General features: G+C 38.8%; 2 protein-coding genes across 2 annotated transcripts in view; both read right to left on the reverse strand.

Annotated features, from left to right (window-relative positions):
* Positions 1-10,717, reverse strand: part of atp8a2 (ATPase phospholipid transporting 8A2) — a 60,204-nt gene extending 49,487 nt beyond the window's left edge. Inside the window, exons 1-2 of the mRNA XM_037694484.1 lie at positions 10,567-10,717; positions 961-1,105 (exon numbers count right to left, since the gene is read on the reverse strand). Of these exons, the coding sequence (XP_037550412.1) occupies positions 961-1,105; positions 10,567-10,609 (188 nt within the window). The 5' untranslated portion in view covers positions 10,610-10,717. The remainder of the gene's footprint in view (positions 1-960; positions 1,106-10,566) is intronic.
* A 3,695-nt stretch (positions 10,718-14,412) lies between these two features.
* Positions 14,413-18,199, reverse strand: rnf6 (ring finger protein (C3H2C3 type) 6). The gene is made up of 4 exons (XM_037694252.1): positions 18,129-18,199; positions 17,182-17,337; positions 16,606-16,770; positions 14,413-16,297 (listed from the first exon to the last, which is right to left on the reverse strand). Exons 2-4 carry the CDS (start codon positions 17,327-17,329, stop codon positions 14,445-14,447), a joined length of 2,166 nt encoding a protein of 721 aa, XP_037550180.1. The 5' UTR covers positions 17,330-17,337; positions 18,129-18,199; the 3' UTR covers positions 14,413-14,444.
* Between the last annotated feature and the right edge of the window lie 2,419 nt (positions 18,200-20,618).

The raw sequence follows: 20,618 nt of genomic DNA on the forward strand, positions 1-20,618 counted from the left end.
GCTTCACCAGCCGACACAAACAAGAGGCAAAGTGCCACACGGGACCATCCAATCCGTCTATCTGATGAGGAGCCACCTTAATCTCATTTGCAAAGCTGATATGGGTTCCTTTAAAAGTGAAACTGAATGAGCAACAACAATGGCATGAGTGCTGAATTAACAGCATTCCTTTTAATCACAAAACACAAGACTAGTTTGTACAATACCAAGCTAATAAAATGTCTAATTCACTTTGTAGCCGAGTCAATAACATGTGCTGATGACAGCTGGGATGATGCTGATCCAGGTTATGCTGTGTGGTCCTGTCAGTGACATATAATTACACACTATTTAGTAATTCAGCCAAAAATACAAAAGGAACTAAAGAAGAAGTGAGATTTTATCCTCTGAAACGCCAAAATAACTCCTCGCAATTTCTCAAACACACCTTGGAGAAAGTGAGCCCAGCTAAGGTGCCTTCTGTAATTTATGGAAACGAGCGTAAATTAAATGGAGCTGCTTTGATTTCACCGGCACTCAAATATTCATAAGGACATATTGATTAGGCAATGTTACGCTGTTAAGCAAAGCACTTTTTACACAGTAGACATGTTAGCCTCACCCCCTCGGGACACCTTACTGGATTTTCAGCTGTAGTAATAAACATTTACAAACAAAGCACATGTTTCTAGTTGGAGAGGAAACAAAGGTCCAAAGTCTATTGACACACAGGCTGTCAGAGATCGTCCTTCAACCCAACATAGTGGATATAATGCTTCATTTGGCAAACATCAGGATCGCCCTTTAGGCATTCATCTTTAACTAAATCTAAAAGATGGGTTATAAATTTCTACAAAGTGAGGCTATTCTTTCTAAATAAGCTTGGTGCAGTTTTCTCCTAAAATAGTAAAAAAAATAAAAAATTCAATTAAATGGCAGGTGTGTACAAGTAGAAATGTGGATCTCTGCGGTGGCACCTACCTGACATGGTTGTCGCAGAACTTGGTGCTCTGGGGCCGGTGGAGCAGCACCGTCCGCGCCGAGGCGTCTACCGGCTCCGCCTGGGAAGTGGTCCCGGACATCTCGTCATCTGCCTTGCGGTAGCCGGCGGACGAACCAGAAGGTCCTGTGCAGGTTGATGGGAGAGAGGTGAGGCTGAGTGAAGGGAGGGGGGGGGGGGAACACACACGCGCGCACGCACACACACAGGCTGGAGTTTACAGTTCAAAAGCGACCAATTACGAGCAGGGGAGCCGGTGGGGTCGATTCAATTGTGCTTATATTAAAAAATAAATAAATAAATAAATAATAACTCTGTTCTGAATGCACACGCGCGTGCTCCTCCTGACGCCCACGGGACCCCCCCTGCGCATAATAATGGATGTGCTGAGGGATGCACAATGGCGCACAAACACCGGGTTCAGTCCGCTTCTATCAGCAGCTCATTCATGGGCTGGCCGCGCACAGAATATCCAGTAAAGTGTCAGTCCCGTCTCCTCCTTCTCCTCCTCCTCCTCCTCCTGCAGGGTCGCTGCCTCCCCGCCCGCCTGGCTTTGTCATCTCCGAGAGGAAGCGCCGTGATCTCCGCTCATTCACCCCGGCAGGAGCTGCAGGAGCCGGGCCATTTCTCCCGCAGATCACCGCCAACAGATCCCCGGTGCCTGGTTCAACCTCCGGGCTTCCCCCGCGCCTTCTTCGGCTTACATGGAAGCCATCTGCGGGTCGGGTTTCATCCGCGCGTGCACCCTTCGTGCCTGCTAGCCTCTTTATCCAGCGTGTTTCAGACGCACCCCTCCCTCCAATGTGATGCCCCAGCTGCAACGAGGGGAAGCCGTGGAGCATAAATATGGAGCTCCGTAAGTGCCGCCGGGATTTCCGCTTTTAAAGGGCCAGAAAAAGCTGAGTCCAGAAAACTATAAAGTAAGGACACTATTTATAATCTTATCTCTGTGAGGAAACAATTTAAAATAAAAGGTACTTACTGCAAACTCTAAAATTTAAAAAGGTTATTCTAAATATCTGATGGTACATCTTGAAATAGTTTACATTCAAAAATGCAGGTATGCGCTCAATATAAACAAAGCAAAACAAGTGGAAGCTTAAGTCACATGTTTGACCTACTGGCTTTAGTCCATGTAAACAAATATGGCAGAACCGGACAAGCGAAGAGTCTCAGGGAAGAAATATGTTTATGTTAAGCTAAAGTAAATTTGCTGCTAAGTGCAAAAGATAACAAAGGAATCACTTAAGACAACTGTCGAGAATAAATATTATGGATCAAACAGGGAGGAGCGCCATAAAGACGGAGTGCGGCATTCTTGACGAAACTTATTTTAGACAAGTTAGCCGTTTTAACATTAATTCAACTCTAGTCCAACAATGAACTTTAATCAACAAATATAAAACATCCAAATGATTCTTCAATGAACGTTGTGACCTATAAATAAAATAGTAATAATCTTCTAAACGAAACACACGCCAGTCATCAATTTTGCTTCCAAATTTTAAAATTTAAAAAAACATTGTGCAGATTTTGTTTATTTTAAAAATGTGTTGTTTTTGTTTGCATTGGGAACCTTAAAGAATTGATAAATACAAAGCTCAGGTCTAACTTTGTGGTTTTTCTTTATGAATGCACAGGAAAATATGAGTGAATGCAAATTTATTTATTCTTTTCTGGTTGAGAATACATGAAGTACTAGTAGTTGTGCATGAGCTCTTTCAACTTAAAGAAACAACAGAATAAAAAAAAACTGGGTAATATTCAACAGTTCATATAAAATGTACATTATTAAGATACATGATTACTGTACATAATAAAAAATGGTGCTATTAAGTAAAAAAAAAAACATGCACAACTATGGTATTGATGTATCTTTGCATTTGTTTTAACTGCACACTTCCCTTTGTATTCAGAAAAGGGGAGAAATGCTAACTTTGTATTTAAAAGTTGTTAAAGTTTTAACTTTTTAAGCTGCATTCTCACAGAGAAAATACACACTACAAGTTTAAATAATTTGACTTATTCAAGAGTTTACATGCAGAACTATCTGACTGATGTTTACACATTTTTACTTATAAATTCACTTTTTTTTAAATCCCGTACAGGAGCCTCATATCACCTTAAGGTCTTGTAGTCGGGCACAGAAGGGTCAAATGTCATCCAAGAGTCATCTACCAAACATCTCTCCATGTCGTTTTTCTTCACCGTGATGCCTCTGCCAAAAGCAGACGTCAAGTTCTCCATGAGACTTCTCTACTATTTCAAAACATAGTCCCACATTTGTCTGGAAAATCCCCAGATCGCATTGTTACAAGGCTTAAAAGTGAGGCAACGAGATTGGTTACATCACAAAGCCCAAGATTTGTTATCCGATATCATTCTTCGGAACGCTGAGCGAGTCGGCGAGCGAAAACATCAACAGCCTAATTGCATGAATAATTTAAAAAATAGAATAAGCACTTGCAGTGTTCCGGCAGATTGAATTTCCACAGTACTGAAACCCCATTTCTGCAGCGCCACAAGCCCCTAACAGCTGTCCTCCCCTCATCAATAACCCAAATTGACTTAATGTTATTATATCCCACTCCAGCACGGGATTCTGGGAGATGAGAATCGTAAAGGTGAAGGGAAGTGAAGCAGGCTATAACGTCTCATGGCACATCAGATCCATTTTTCCATGGGAAGAGATGCTGCGTGTGTAAACTTGGATTAATGAGAAGTGCATTATTTAAAGTTTTTATCAAAATGCACGTTCCCTTTGCTTTTAACTTCTTGGGAGCTCAAAGATGTTCCCTAACCAGCCCACAAAACGTGCAGAGCAAAGGTCAAAGTCTTTTCAAGCTTTCTGATAACAAACAGCCTATCTGCATTCTCTAGATCTTTGACCGAGGTCTTGTAACAAAACTGAAAGGTGTGTTGCAATCCCCACTGAGAACATTGATAATTGTACAAAAGTGGATATTGCAGAGATAATGTTAAAACGTAAGGAAGGCCAATGCCTTTGTCGTCAAGCTACTTTACATGTTTTTATATTGCATAAAAGTCTATTTTTATCTCTGCGTGTGTGGAAAGTTTGACTTTATCCTCTTGTTTTTTTAACCCCAGCAGGCTCAAGCTTTCCAAAAAAAAAATCAATAGCAGCTTCCTCAGCACACCACTTCAGCTCTAATTCATTTCTGGGGCAGATCAATGCTTCAGTTACTCGTCTCGGATGGAACAGAGGCGTGCTTGCCTCCGTAACTCAGTACTGATGCACCACTGATGAGTCAGCAGAAGGCAGCAGCAACGCAAAGCAAGGTCAGTTGCACGTGAAGATTTCAGGATGTCCACAAAAAGGTTACTCAAGTCGAGATAACCAGCAGCGAGAACAGGTAATACTAATCCACAAACACCCTGATCCCAAACCCTGAAAGCAAGATTCAGACAGTTACCCGTTTGATTGCTAAGCCTTAAATATCTTAATTCATAAACAGACTCAGACTCTGGAAAATCTCCAAATTCTAGACTAGTTAAGACTCATAAATCCCTAACCAGGATAACTACTGTAATTTTTTTTATTGTAATTTATCTTTTTTTTTTTTAGAAGAAAGAAAAATCACTGTAATGCCACTTTAATTGGTGATATGCGACTTGTCTGTGCTGCTGATTAGGGCTGTCACGATAAACGATAAATCAATTAATCTCATGATAAATGAAAATTATCAACCTCGTTTTCATTTATCGGCTTTATCGTTTCTTCGTGTCTCTCTTTCTAGTGAAGACACTGGATGACAAAAGGCTCAACTCTGGTGTTCTTCACTGACCTCTCCCTTTCACTTTCTCTTTAAAATCCTTGTAACCGTCCAAAATCGTGTTTTTGGATCGTCAAGAGCAGCTAAGCTGAGAAGCTTAGCTACGAGCTAAGCTAACAGGCCAACCTCGGGAAAAAACCTCCGTCTTGTCGATTCTCCAAAATTCACGGTTGAAACCCGTGCCTTCGTGTAAAAAGTTGTTTTTCTCTGCAAAAAGAAGCTGAGAACTTGTTTACTGATTTTTTTTATTAAAAGCTTTGTGTGAAAAATGCTATGCTAAAGAGCTCAAACCACACCAAGCGTCTGCCATTTTAAGAACCGAAAAACAGGAAGGAGAGACAGTCAAGTTTTTGGGAAATTGCAGCAAATATGCAATAGTTGTCTTGGTTTTTATTAGTACTATTATTTTATTGATATTTTGCGTTAAATTTTATTATACTTATACTATAACATAACAGTCTTATACTGCCATCCAGTGGTCAAAAAAGGTACTACACCCAAAACTAAACGTTTCTTCTCAAATTTCAAACAATATTATAGTTTATCGCAATAATTTCTGAGACAATCGCCCAGCAAAATTTATTGTGACAGGCTTACTGCTGATCTCATGCTGCTGTATTCATCATACCCATCTGCTCACCACAAACTCATGTTCGGGCTGCTGTTGTTACGCCGTATTTTTTTTACATTATTAGTGTTTAGCGTGTATCTTAGATCTTTAGCGTACCGTTTAGCGTTTGTTTAGTGTATATCTTAGCTCCTTGTATACCGTTTCTTTTTATACTTTACACTTTGCTACTTTTGGGTGTAACTGGGACCCTGTGTACATAATTTCGTTCCACCTCATGTACCACATGTGATGGAAACGACAGTAAAGTTGACTTGAACTTGAGCTTCTGTCTTGAAAACATGCAGCTAAAATTTACTTAAACACCTAATGTCAACTACATCATATGATTTTTAAAACATCCGGAGGCAAAGCTAGGTCTAAAAGGTCATTAAGTTCAATGAGCAAAAAGTATTACATGCTACATCATGTATTTTTAGGATTAAACTTGTTCCCAAAATTTCAGTGTTAAACAACAGCCTGCTGAATAATGTATTATCAGGAGCTGCATAATTCAACTACATTTTCCAATATGGCAGCGCATATTTCACCTCGGTGCTCAGTCTGTGCTTTCACTCTCGATGGCCTTCCTCTGAAGTGTATTTTATGTGGTGCAAATGTAGCTTCAGAGGTGCATGCACATTTAATCCAATCATGCAGCTCAGAGATGAAATGAGCCAAAAAGGTAATAGCTACTAATCATAAAGACAGTTATAGCAGGACTGATAAAATTATACCCAGATGTTAAACCCCTCCACAAGCCACACTTGGGACATACGCTCTGGAAGATTTTGTTTTTATTATCTGGAAAAAAATTAAGTTTATTTAAATCCCACCTGGATGTATGAAGTAAATCAGAGTATTTATCACAGCGTGTTTGACTCAGACACTTTAACGGGAACGTTTTGGGAGTCTGTTCACAGCAGAGCTGTTTTAATCTTCTGACAGCAGAAGCTAAAGCACAACCATCCACTTGAACAGTCAAGTTCTTTACATAATCACTTGATCTCAAGTGAATTATTAGAAACATCTCTCTCATTTAAAAATGTGGATGATAAAAACATTATTTCTTTTTTTTTTTTACAACTACATCAGTTTGCACATCAAATCTATTCATGACAACAAATGTTCATCTCAACTTTTAGGACAAAAAAAAAAAAAAAAAGACACGTAGACAAAACAAATTGATCAAAAAATGAACCAAAAAGTAAGCAACTGCAAAGCCTGAACAACTGAGCACAGGAAGACGTTACCAACAGAGCATCGTCTGCCTTGGCGACCCTTACGTCCCATTGGGGCCCTGGTCTCCTAGACGACCAGCAGGCCCTATTTCCGGATCCTGGTTAACATGGATGCTATTGATCTCTGTAGGTCCATTTGCCACCGTACCGGAGTAGGGAGTAACGATGGAAAGCCTCTTAGGCATGGAGTGAACGAGCATGATAATCCTTTCTGTGTCTGTTCTGCAACTTCCCCTGCTGCTAATCCATAACCTGTTAATCCTACAAGACTGTACACTCCAACATAAATTACACTATTGTATCAGCATGCAAAAAAACATACCCTGATACACAGTCTTAATATTTACTACATTTACTAAATAATTATTTAAACCAGAAAACGTGAATGACATGAACATGCAGCTACTTTCCTGTACTCCATGCGTTGGTGTTCCTCCTAGGCCTGTCACCATAAACAATAATCAATTAATCACATGATAAATGAAAATTATCTACATCGTTTTCATTTATCGGCTTTATAGTTTCTTCGTGTCTCTCTCTTTCTACTGAAGACACTGGATGACAAAAAGTTCAACTCCGGTGTTCTTCACAGACCCCTCCCTTTCTCTTTAAAATCCGTTTTAACCGTCCAAAATCATGTTTTTGGATGGTTAAAAGCAGCTAAGCTGAGAAGCTAAGCTACGAGCTAAGCTAACAGGTCGACCTCGGGGAAAAAACCTCCGCCTTGTCGAAGCTCCAAAATTCACGGATGAAACCCATGCCTTCATGTAAAAAGTTGCTTTTCTCTGCAAAAAGAAGCTGAGAACTTGTTAATTGTTTTTTTTTTATTAAAGAATTGTGTGACAAATGCTATGTTAAAGATCCTGATACAGGCGCAATGCTATGCTATAGCTAGCTATACTAAAGAGCTAAAACCACACAGTGTCCACCATTTCAAGAACCAAAAAACAAGAACGAGAGACAGCCCACGTCACGTCAAGGGGCCTCCCTCTCATTTTTCTTAAAGAGACACGCTGCTCGCTCCCTCACTATCCATCCTTTGGTTCAAACCGTTTTATACTGCCATCCAGTGGTAAAAAAAATACACTACACACAAAATTAACCAGCATTTCTTCATAAATTTGACAATTACTACTTATTGTCAAATTTCAAACAATATTATCGTTTATCGCAATAATTTCTGAGACAATTAATCGCCCAGCAAAATTTGTTATCATGACAGGCCTAGTTCCTCCTCTGATCACACGTGCCATATGCATACATGCATGTGTTGTACTTTTAAGCATGCATATTAATACTGAAAGCTTACCTATACAACCCCAATTCCTAAAAAAATTGGGACCTTGTGCAAAATGTAAATAAAGAGTGCAATGATTTGCATATCTCAAATCCATATTTCATATATTTATATATATAAATAAAGGAACTAGGTTAAAAAAAAAAGTACATATGGGAAGTATAGGTTTATGAGATTTGCAAATCGTTGCACTTTGTTTGAATTTACCTTTAACACAGCTCAACTTTTTTTAAACTGGGTTGTATTTATCAGTCTTCAACCAACCTGGTCTGGTGCTTGTAGTTTCTACTGCCTTCAAGCACATGCAGGGAGGAGGTGAATCCTGTACAGCATTCATCACTCCAGACCCCAAGGAGCTACTGATTACGCCAACAATCTGTATTCACCTTTTCTGCTGTAAACAGAAATAGTAGCTCTTGAGGGCCAGGGGTTTTGGAGACCCCCCACTCCTTCAGTATCTGCTGGCTCATGCACCATTTTGGGGCTGCGGACAGAAACGGGGCATCATCCAGCCTAGTTTGAGCAAACTCACTTTTGTCAAACCTGTGTGTGAGGCGGACACGCATGGTGGCACCCTCGTCCTGCAGCTCAGAAGCCTCCTGCCTAATGGTGGTCAACACTAACTGCTCTGTGGGTGCAAAAAGTAGCCGCAGCGAGAAAAAAATAAAAATACAACACAAAAAACAGCAAGTCAATATACATGTGCTGTACCGCACACAGCGCTTGTAGATGGCAATGACAGAGCTGTAAATGTGTCTGAGTAATTTACATTTACAGTGACATGAGATTAAAAAGAAAGATGACTTCACCAAAACCATTTAGATTGTCCAGGAGTGCCCCCTTGTGGCTCGCACAGGTAAATACATAGTTCTGTAATTTATCTCCCAAACTGCATCTTCAGTATAAAGGCACTGGCAGGCATGGCAACCAGTCATTATCTCAGTAAAACAGAGTTGAAAGCAGGCTGATCTGCGTGACTCATGCAAATTAGACCCCAACTATGATGCAAGACGTGGCTTTACATCAAAACACAAATTATGTCAATCTGAGACAACAGAATCCATTATGTGCTTTTCTGAACCAGTGTTGCTTTATGGAGTTGTTTTAGTATCAATTCTCAAAAGATAAAAAAGCAGTTTCTATTACAAACTTATTTCTGATAAATAAAATGTCAGGTCTGCACGTGAAAATTGGGAATAAATGTGACAGGCTGCAGACGTAAGCACCTGAGATGTGGCAGCTTGCTAATTGGAGCAAAGCGCCGTCGGGTCAGGCTCCAAGAGATTAGAGTGAGAAAAGATGAAAAAACCAGGAGATAATGTGTATATGCTTTAAATTTTAAGCATTTTTAAAAGTTGTGAAGATTGTAAAGCCCATAAAAATGCTGGTGTTTATTCTGACAAAATTGTCTTGGAGAACCAAACACTAAAAATCTTCTAAATAACTTGTGGCTTTAAGCCTGCACGTCCCATTTGACACGTATTTATGCACAATTTGCCTTGCTTTTTGTTTGAGAACTACAAGAAGCACAATAACACAGAAAACAGCCTGAGAGTTGTCATTCAAAATGCTTTTCATTTCCAAAATGATCTAATTAAACATCGGTTTGCAATCGTCTACCGTATTTTTTGGACTATAAAGGCACACTTAAAATCCTTTAATTTTATCAACAATCAACAGTGAGCCTTGTGTATTAATTCTGGTTGTGCTTAATGAACTTGAACCAATTTTATGTGGTACACGGCGCTAAAAAATCTGTCAAAATGTTTTAGTTTCGCTTAATGTGCCTTATGTATGAAAACAGACATTGATATTGCGCCTTATAGTCCGAAATAGACTTTGCACTGCACCCACCTTTAAACCATCCATAACTTCTCTTCAGCTTCCATTATAAAATGACTAATAAATCAAAAAGATATTACCTTAAACTGAGCATGTGGGCTATGGAAAATGAACGCAACAAGGTTTAAATAAGGCCTTAAGGTGAGGAAGCAGGCTCAGGAGGTGCTCCTTCATTCATGGTCATGTGGTTTTTAAGTCTGGAGGTAATAGGCTGTTATTGGATTGGTTCTGCAGGTGCTGGATTTGGACGTTTGAACACACAAAAAAGACCTAATCAAGACCATTTGTACCTATTTTGTTATGAACCACCTTAAAAACACACAAATGTTGACCTAGCTGTGAAGCTTCACAAAATATCCATAATAAAAAGCCTGAATAGATTGTAAGAGATAAAAAGTAGAGATAAAATAAAATTACATAAAATCATAATTGTGTTATGGATGTCGTGTGAGAGGTTTAATTTCATTTTATCCAGAGGTCGTATTTTCCATGTGATAACACCAGGCAGCCTAGAAGATTAAAAGGCAGGCTGTCTCCCCTGCGTGTCCTTGCATGTCAAGGTGCCAATAAAAAATAAAAACAAAAACATGAATGAATGAAAAAAAAAATGGTGGTTTAGTAAAAAAAAAAAGCTGCCGTCCTTGACAATTTCACAGTTCCGTTTAAATTATGCTAAATAATACGGGTCCCAAACGGGTCGTTGTATTCGGAAGTGACAGGCCTGATAATGAGATAACAAAATGTTGGGTCGAATGACCCGGAGCGGGTGAATATCGGTGAATTTAGGCGGGGCTTTGATCTCTTACCTCCCTCGCTGTGTATCTTCTTAGCTCTTCGGTTGAAATACATCTTGCTGGTGGCGGGGGGTGAGACTCGGTGAGGCTGGGACGAGGAGGAGGCCGGAGCGGTGACATGCTCACGGCTCACCGACAGGCTGCCAGGAAGATGCTCCGGGCCCGGGCTGCGGTTGCAGTTCCTGCTTTGGCTGCTCGGTAATCATAATTTCGCTCTTGGACATCCGAGGTTACGATGGACGGTGTCGGCTTCTGTCAGCTTCAAGGTAAACGGAAGTGAGGGGGTTATACTTCCGGTAGGTTCTTTCAAAATAAAAGTGAACCAGGAAGTGCGTAGCTTCAGACACTTTCATTTGTTCAACATTAATTTGTAGAATGTTCTCATGCTGTAATATTTTTGGTCGGATTTGCAAAGGCTCCTTACAGAAAAAGTTGGAAATAATATTGTATAATCAAAATTTTAAACATTGCTCAGCTTTAACAATTCAGCCTTTTCTTCAGATGAAAGAAATATATATATATATATATATATATATATATATATATATATATATATAATCTAATTATTAAACAATTTATATGTTTAAAAAATATGATTAAGTTAAAATTGTTAGGAAAGTATGACACCATGTGAAGAATGCCTGATCGCTTTGGGGATTGTTCAAGCCTGTGGTTTGTTTAGATATTTTTTTTAGAGGCAGATATAAGAAATTTCTTCTTCTTTCTGCACCCTTTTCATTAAATCTTTTGGTTTTTTTTATGAATTTGTTTTGTTTCTTTTAAATGAATGAATAAATGAAATAAAAATAAGAAATCCTGGCAAAATGTTATGTCCACAAGATGGAATGGAAAAAAATCCCCTCATTTAATAATTTAAAAGAAACTGACTTGAAAACATATATTGACTTTGTTGAAAACTTAATTTAAATAATCAGAAACTTGTAAAAAATAACTCTTCTTAAAAAGTTTAACTTTTGTCTCATACAGACCACTTTGGTATTTTTTTTATTTTTATTTCTGCTGTAACAGACTCTATTATATGAATTTGAGGATTTGAATGCATCGTTGTGCATTTGTTAAGAAAATAGTAGTGTTTGTAAAGTACACATTTTATTTTACACATTTATGTATAATTATTTTTATTTTTTTTTACTTTGTAGACTGCAAGACCTTAATACCAATATTGCCAATGTCTGTGGTTATTTTATATTATTTATATATCATTATTCCTGTTTATTTTTTCTTTAATGTTATCTGATATTATTGTGTTGAATATATTTATATGTAATGTTGTTTGAAATAAAGTACATTTTGAAGGAAAAAAACTTTCATTTTTTTCATTTTCAATAAATAAAAAAAACAAATTTGTGTCAACGTTTTGAACTGAAGACACTTTTTTTCTCTTTGGCTTTTAACTGAGCTTGAAATTGTTTTTACTGTTTTATAATTTTGGCAGTTCATTACTTTTACGGCATCAGTTGATTTTATGGTTTTTATTCTTGCTTGTATGTGTTGGTGTACAGCACTTTGGCTAGCAGTGTTTTTCGTAAAGTGCGTTGTAAATAAAGTTGTAATTGTAAAATGTAGGCACTATTAGTACTCTAATAAAACTGTATTTAGGATTTACAAACTAAATTATTCCTTTTCTGTTCTTAGTCATATTCAGCTTGTATTAATTTAAAAATCAGATTCAACAGCTGTTTATGTTTAAAACTGAATTTGAAAAGGCAAATTATATTTTAATGTAGTTTTGCAGGTCCTTTGGGTCTAATTAGTTTCATCACATGTAACGAATCATTTTGTAAAAAAAGATTATTCCAACAAATTTAGAAACATTTAAGGTGCATCTTTTTCTAATTAATTTTTAGGACATTTCAGAGAAACAGTGATGGATCCTACATGTTTATTTTATTAAATAATATATTGCATAAAAAGTATTTTAAGTATATTTCTCCCTTGTTAATTAAGGTTTTACATTAGTGCTTTACAGCTAAGCAATGAATGCAGTGATTTGTGGCCCCAGGCACAAAACTGGTTTCCAAGAGTCCCCAATCTCAAGATTGAGGAAGCACAAGGCCATGAAGCATTTGCCAATGGTCCAAGCTTCTATAGTTACAATATCAAATATGGCAAGCAGCAAAAAGAAACTTGCGTTGGTAATAAGGACAACAGAACAAAGATTAAAGGAATTACGGTAATGCAGTAACACTTTGAACAAACTTTTAGGTTGGACTTGTGTGTCCAAAGTACAATTGCCACAGCATGCTTCATACAAGAGGTTCATCGACTAGAACAGTGAACTGGTAACACCTTTGTCTTTTTTATTAAGCTAAACACATACACTCCAAAGGTATTTTCGGGTATAACAAAGCAGCATTTTACAGTTTTTAAGGAGCAGAGAATAAAACCGGTCTTACATCATCATATGTTAATTTTAGCCGTTTAATTTACTCTCTTTACATTGCAACATATAGCATTTCATATTTTAAAGGCCGATTTTCATCTTATTAAATAGGAACAGAAAAAAAAAATATGTCTGTGTCCACAAAGACTCCAAAATGGACATTCATTGAACAGAGGGACTGTCAGAACCAGGTTGAAGATGAAGCCAGCAGGCCTGCCCTTCTAACATGGATTTGCAGGTAAACCAAGCACACTTAAAATACTCACACATCCCTACATATTATACGGCATACGAGATGTTGTAATTGGTGTGTACTGAACTGTAAATAAAGTGACTGGTGGGAAACCATCTCTTTTGCTCTAGAAATAAATTATCTATGCACCTAAATTATAAAAAAATAAATTTAAATACAAATCTAAAAAGAAGAAAAAAGGAAATTATATTTATCAGCATCTGATGCAATAAATTGTTCTTCACTCTGAAGTATTGTAGTTGAACAAATGTAAAATCTAAATTGTTTCACTTCAACACCATCTCCCAGGTTTTCACTCAGATGTATTGAGTTGCAGCAGTGGATGTGAATGAGCAACAGTAACTGAGGACACGATAACTTTAAACATAACAGGACTTCGTTTTAAACTGGAAATGACAATTGGGCATTACAATGTAAACATCAATGAACAGCACGTCAATACTTCCTTCTTTTGATATTGCACAACTCCTTGCCAACAAGTCTGAATCCCTGATTATCACATGCCTTCGGAAATTTTTTGGAACTGTGCTGACCATTCAGATAGTTTCTAATTCCAAAGTGGCAGGCTGTAGTGGAGGGTGGTGTTTTCTACTTGGCTTTAACAAAAACCAGTAGATGTACTGTATATAACTTTTTCCAAAGTAAATATCAAGCTCATTTTACATGTCTTGATAAGCTGCAGATACATTTTGAATAAATCTGAGGGTTGAAAGAAGTAAATGTAAAAAAAAAAAGGGGGGGGGGTGGCTCCTTCCATTGTGAGCAGATGTGTTTGTAGCATCTTAATTCAGAAATCTTACAGGCAGTGCAGAATTATTTACAGATTACACCATTAAAACTGAGTTTAGTGATCTGTGTAGTCCAGCTGTAAAAAAAAAAAAAAAAACGCCACATGTATCAGACTTAAAACTGGTAATGGAAAACATATTCAGCATTGGCTACAAAATCTCCTTAAGCATTAATGTTATCTGTTAACATAACGACCTCTGAAGCTTTATGAAAATAGTAGCAACAAAATCACAGAAGAGGAAAATTAAATGCTGAAAACGAAGCATCTAAAAAAATAGTTTTGTTAATTTTCTGCATTTATAGTTTCTTTCACACTTTTGGTTCAACACAATAGATGTTTAAATGAGATCAGAGCACAAAAGCAATATGTACATGCCAAGCTCACTTGGGTTTGCTCCATTCAGCCAGCCATGAGCGCTTTAGTTATGTCTGAAAGCAAAGATGTCAATCGTGATGCACAGAGAGCACAGGCTGCCTGCAGATAGGGCAGGTGTTGTTTTCAGAAAGCCAGCGGTCAATGCAGTGGATGTGGAATTCATGGGAGCAGGGCAGACGGCGCAACTTGTTGCCTTGAGCGTATTCATTGATGCAAACACTACATGCACGACCCATTTCCCCCTCCAGGCTGGCCTGACCGTATGTACGTGTGGAGAGATTGTCAATTTGCTCTTTGGTCAGGCCCCTGGGATGTTCTTCGTCGTCCTCATCATTGAGCAAAAAGAAGTGAGCCAGCCGCAGAATAGGTAGAGTGCCATTTTCTACCAAGTTGTTTGTGTCCCTACTGCTTGCCCGTCCATCAGTGGTGCCAACTCCTCCACCCTGAAGCCCGGCCTGTCCACTTTGCTCTTCCTCACGCCCCACCAGCCTCTCCCTCTCCAACACCACCTCACCTGGACCATCCTGGCCAGAAACACTCTCATTTGAATGTAGATGACTGGTCGGGTTGGTGTTACCATTTGTCCCTGTAACATCTGCATGGCTAGGTGCAACAGTTTCAGAACTAGCCTCTGTCTCCATTAGAGAGCTAAGCTCCCCAAATCCAGTCATAATCTGGCGCAAGATGGAGCGTAAGGCAGTGGAGTTGGGTTCTCCCAGGCCTGTCTCACTGATGCGCCTCAGGGGAATCCGAATAGTGCTCACATAAGTGCGGATTCCAGCTCGCTCGGAACGGGAGATGGTGCGTCTAAATCCACCGCTATCGCTTTCAAACGTGACGGTATTCTCTGCGACCCGCGCGCGTGAACGTGTTCTGCTAGCAATGCTGTCCCGATCTCGGTTTTCCCCAGGTCGAATTCTTCTCACTTGCAGGTCCAACATGATGGTCGGGTGTCGTCTCACCGCTGAACCTCCTGCTCCTACTGTTTGCGATTCCCTCTCACGCTGTACAGCTTCCACAGCTGTCTCTGATAAAGCAGTAGGTTCTGATATAGGCTCCCCGGTCTCCATCGACACCGACGTTGTTACACTGGTTGGCTGAGTATGGATGGTAAAACCAATGGGCACACTGCTGGATGGTGGTGTGGTACTGATAATAGGTGTTCTGTGTAAAGGGGAACGACTTCGTCTTGACACACGAGACGAAACTCCACCTCCGGTTGCAGTCCTACGTGCACGACCTCGTGATCGAGTCCTACTGCTGCGAGATTCGTGTCCTGCAGCTGGAGCTTGTGATTCAGAATCGGGTAACACCCAAGGACAGTCTTGAGAAGCAGACATGTCATCATGCCCACGTTCAGCCTCTATATCCAGGAGCTGATGCTGAGAGGGTGTAGTTTGAGCAACAGGAGGATTGGGAACAGTGGGAGAAGGTGCTGATGAGTGCAAAGACGTAGCCCTCCTTTGAGTAGTAGCTGGGGTTGCTTCTGGAGGAAGAAGTACAGGGGGGCTTAGAGAAAGCGTGGTAGTGCTGCTGCGTGTACGTCGTGTCTCCATCCTTCTACTGTTGGTCTGACTGGGGGAGGGATAGGGGGCTGACCTTGGTGCAGTTGAAGGGCGAGGGCTGGAGAGTGAGGTACCAGTGCGTATAGAGGGTGCAGTTGTGTTTACAGGAGTAAGCTCTGCTGGATCTGCAGCGTTCACACTGTCATTTTGCTCTCCAGGCTCAGGCTGATCATGGTTTATGTTGATCTCCAGGCTAAAGCGAAATTCCCCACTGTTAGGATTGGTCCGGCTGACAGCCCTCCATGTCTGGTTGCCACTCTGCCCGCTCCGAGTAGCATTACCGGTGCGTCTAAATGTGTTAAGCCATTCAAGTAATGAATCACCATTAGACGACTCTGCTCCAGGTTCTGTATTCCCTGTTAAAATTTAATTAAAAAAAAGGGTAAAACTAAGTGACATAACATGTATTAAACATTTAAGAAAGCAGCATAAAATGTAACCCTTAGCGTTTTGTAATTATTAAGATCCACAGTTTATTCTAAAATAAAAATTTATCAAGTTTGAATAGCATACATTTGTCTGATTTGATCTTGATCAGTGATGTTATTTTTTTCATTATTTATCCATAAAAATCAAATTAACTAAAATCATACAACATTCTAATGACTAAAAAGCAAAATTTGGTAAGACCAGACAGAGACAAGAACCCTTCCCTCCATCCTACCTGCTCCTCCTCTTCCTCCTGCGCCTCTCTCCTCTCCCCCACTGCTACTGCTCTGCTGTTCTCCAGAGTAAGCAGTCTGTGAGCGTTGTTCGGTGTGGGGCTGAGACAATACACGCTCTTTTGCGCCATTCAGACGCTGCTGCAATTCATCTGCAGTTACCTCACCTGTGAAACATCCCGGACATGTTGGGGTTATGAGTTATGAGCAATTGAGAAACCATTCCTCTACCTTTTAGGGATTACATAAACAAACAAACTAAATTTTGAGGAAATTTTATTTTCTTTTTTTTTTAAACATCTGATATGGCATTTCTTAATTTGTTTGTAAGAAGAGGATACAGACGTTTGTTTGTTTGTTTACTTTAATTAGAAAATCTGCTATATTTACATAAAAAACACTCCTAAATAATTCTCCAAAACTGCATCACAGACACTTAAAAATACATCTCATAAGAGTTGTTGAAATCTTTTTTGCAACGTTGGCATTCAAGAACACTTGAAGGACAAAACATCAGGTAATGGTAAATGTACAACCACTGTTCTGTCTTAATCTAAACGATGTATGACCCTCCTCACCTGGAGTGCCCAGCAGGTTGCCGTCTCTCATGAGACGGTAGTCCTCTTCACTCAGTTCATTAATGAAGTGATAGTATGCCTCCTCGCGTCGAAGACGCTCTGCCTGCCTCCGTCGTTCGTCTCCCCCTCCAGGAGGGTCCATTACCATGGAAGGTGCTGGGAGAAAAATGAAGCAAATTGCGATGCAAATAACGGCCGCTCAGTTATTAAAAGGGGCGAATGTTAGACCAATGTCAACCATTTTCTATACTCAGCTACCATAATCTTGCTAAGATTTAGCATAAGCATTAGCGATAGAAATAATCTGTTTTAACGCGTAAACAAAAGCTCCGTTTACCGACAGTGCGAATCAGCAAACAAATGTTATAAAACCGATGAAGTCCTCATGAAAGCCAATATTAAACAAGTGAAAGTAGTACCTAGAGGAGGCTATGGTGAAGGGAGGCTAATGAAGCAACCAGACGGCCATCATCGTCATCGCCATCTTTGACCAATCAGCGGCCGAGTCTCACTGACTGACACGCCAGGCAGCTAATCGCTGCTCCGCAAGGGCGGGGCATAAGAGGCCAAACTAAGGCTTCTTCCATGTAAGCGCAGAGCGACGACGCAAAGACAAAGAATCCTTTCAGCATTATTGAACAGCAGAGTAATTAACATGTTTGCTCACGGCAGTAACATAATATCTCATCACCCAAACACACCAGTCCGCTTTGTGGACATTTTAAATCCAAGAAGCGTCATTTTGAATGCGCAACGTTTCGGGTGTTAACTGAGCATGTTAGCACAACCAGCAATCAGTCGATACCACCACAGTTAGCGCGAGAAAAAACCGTCCAATATTGCCACGAGTATCAATTTAATCAAGCAGGTAACGTACATAAAGCTTAATAATTGATTGAATCATACTTTCTTATATGATGACAGTAAGATTTAAAAGATGTAAATACCTGACAAAGCAGCTGTAATATGGACGTTTCGCTCTGCTCTCACCTCTCTCAACCAAGATGGGACCAGTGGTACAAACAATAAAACGTCCGTCAAAAACAACATTTCCAACTCGTTAGTTCCTAGGTAAAAACGTACAGAAAAGCCTTTGTTTGAGTGGCAGAACTGCATATCAAGAACATTATTAAGAGGATTTCTTCTTAAATAATAGACCCTCTCAAAATATTTATATAAAAACTATTTTAAAAGAATTTAGGTACAATTTTTATTTGTTGAGTTTTCAACCCTAGGTATAATAGCATAAATCAGTGAATCCCAAAAGGGTTGCAACCAGACATATACACTGTGGGTCATGAAGCACTGAGGTTGGAGGATGGGCACATTCAGTTTCAATTTAGTAAAATTCGATTTCAATTTAATGACATTCAATTTCAGTTTGTGCAATTCAAATTCAGTTCGGTGGCACAAGTTTCTGCCCATATTAGAGGGGTGAGGGTCTATAGATAATCTCCAAAACTAAATTAATTATAAAAAAAAGAATGTTATTGTACTTTTATTACTTTTTTCCACCAGAATCGTTACAAGAAATTGAAAATAGTATTCATAAAATTAAAAATCTGTGTTTTCATGTTTTAGTTGGCTTTTAAGAACAGTAGGTGGACATCAACTAGTGACAGCAACACAAGTCTATGTACCGGTAACTCTTGCTTTTTAAGCCAAAGGTTGATTTGATTTAAAGAAAAGAAAAAATACAATGAATAAATTTGCTGTCTGTTTTTTCTTGTTAAAATATTAACTTTATCATAAATGTATCTGTTTTTTAGACCATGACTTTAAACATTTGGCTCCTTTTTGTAAAGTACACAAAAAAGGTAATATAAATTAATGAATAAGTCTACAAAGCACATCGACCTAAAAATTGAGTGAGAAACAAGGAACTTTTAAAAAAAATATTCTCAGTCAACCTTGATACCATTGTAATCAAGAATTAAAAATTGTAAAATCTCAAGTGAGAAGGAACAATGTTGCATTTTTATCTGTATTCAGTATTCCAACACTTTTTAACTAATGTTGACCAACTGTCATGCTAAGACAGAGATATATCCTTGGGCCGCTAATGTAAAAGAATTGATATGTTATCATATCACTGCGGTATGACAGCGTATCAATTCTTTTACATGAGCGGCCCAATGATATATCATTCTGGATACTTAAATTTACCGTTATGAGAAAAAAATAAAACAATAATTGTTTCTTAAGTAAAACGGTAGATTTCATTCTAGTTCAACCAGCTTGTGTGATCATTTCCCTGCAACGACAACCAGGACAAAAACTGATCTTTATTGCATGTAAACACAAATGATGGCCATGTTGTGACTTCTTACAAAAAATGTAGATTAACAATAAACAACTGTCTCAAACACATCTATGAATGTTTGTATTTTACTGTCTTTTTAGTTCACCTCTGCAGCCTGGCATTTATTATCATATCTATTATCAATCAACCTTATTATGTTCATGGTAAGCTAAAACATTGATTTTCTTGAGAATCAGCTGCACTAATGCGGTATGTATTCCTCTACCAGATCATGTTTTGTGTAGATTTTCCTCAAGTATAATTTTCAAGTTAAAACATCAAAAGCATAATTACACTTATTATGTGTGACAGAGTGAATGGTTGTTTGTCTCTATGTGGCCCTGTGATGGACTTGCGACCTATCCAGGGTGTACTGTGATTGCTGGACATGAGCACCAGCGACCCCCGTGACCCAAAATGGAAGAAGCTGGTAAAAGATAATGGATGGATGGATGTTTATATTACTGAAAGACAGTCCTGCACATCAGAATGTGCAGCAAAACTGCTGGCATAGCCCTATAGAACCTCACTGATCTACACAAGGTGAAGTCAGTGAACAAGGCCAGGCTGATTCTGGCAGATCCTGATCATCCACTACATGGTGAATTCAGGTTGCTTCCATTTGGACGCAGGTATCTGCTGCCCAGATGTAGGACAGAATGAAAAATTCATTAATCCTTGTAGCGATCAGGCTTCTCAATGGACAGTGATGAGTTCATGTATAATTTTAATGTCTCAATGTCTTGTCTAGTATGGATGTTTTTCGTGACTACTGACTGTGAAACAAATTGCCCCTTGGGGATAATAAAGATTCTTGAACTTGAAATGTGTTAATTTAAAAGTGAATGTGTCTTGTTACTCCATTTTCTGTTTATTTTCAAAAATTATCCAATAAGTTGGGAAATATGCACCTATTGTAAATAGTAAAATGGACACTAGTTTGCTTGAAATCAAGTAAAGGGGAAAGTGTTGGATGTTTAAAACAAGTGACAATACGGCATGTTTTTCTCATTCAGAAAGAAGCTTCCTGTATGTAACAGAGTGACAAAATAAACATTTTTTCTACCATGTAAATCTATCATTATAGACTGAATTTATATCTCAGCTCTAACACGAATTTCCACGTGGTGGAACC

The sequence above is a fragment of the Nematolebias whitei genome, chromosome 20, assembly GCF_014905685.2.
Source record: "Nematolebias whitei isolate Nwh7 chromosome 20, NemWhi1, whole genome shotgun sequence".
Lineage (NCBI taxonomy): Eukaryota > Metazoa > Chordata > Actinopteri > Cyprinodontiformes > Rivulidae > Nematolebias > Nematolebias whitei.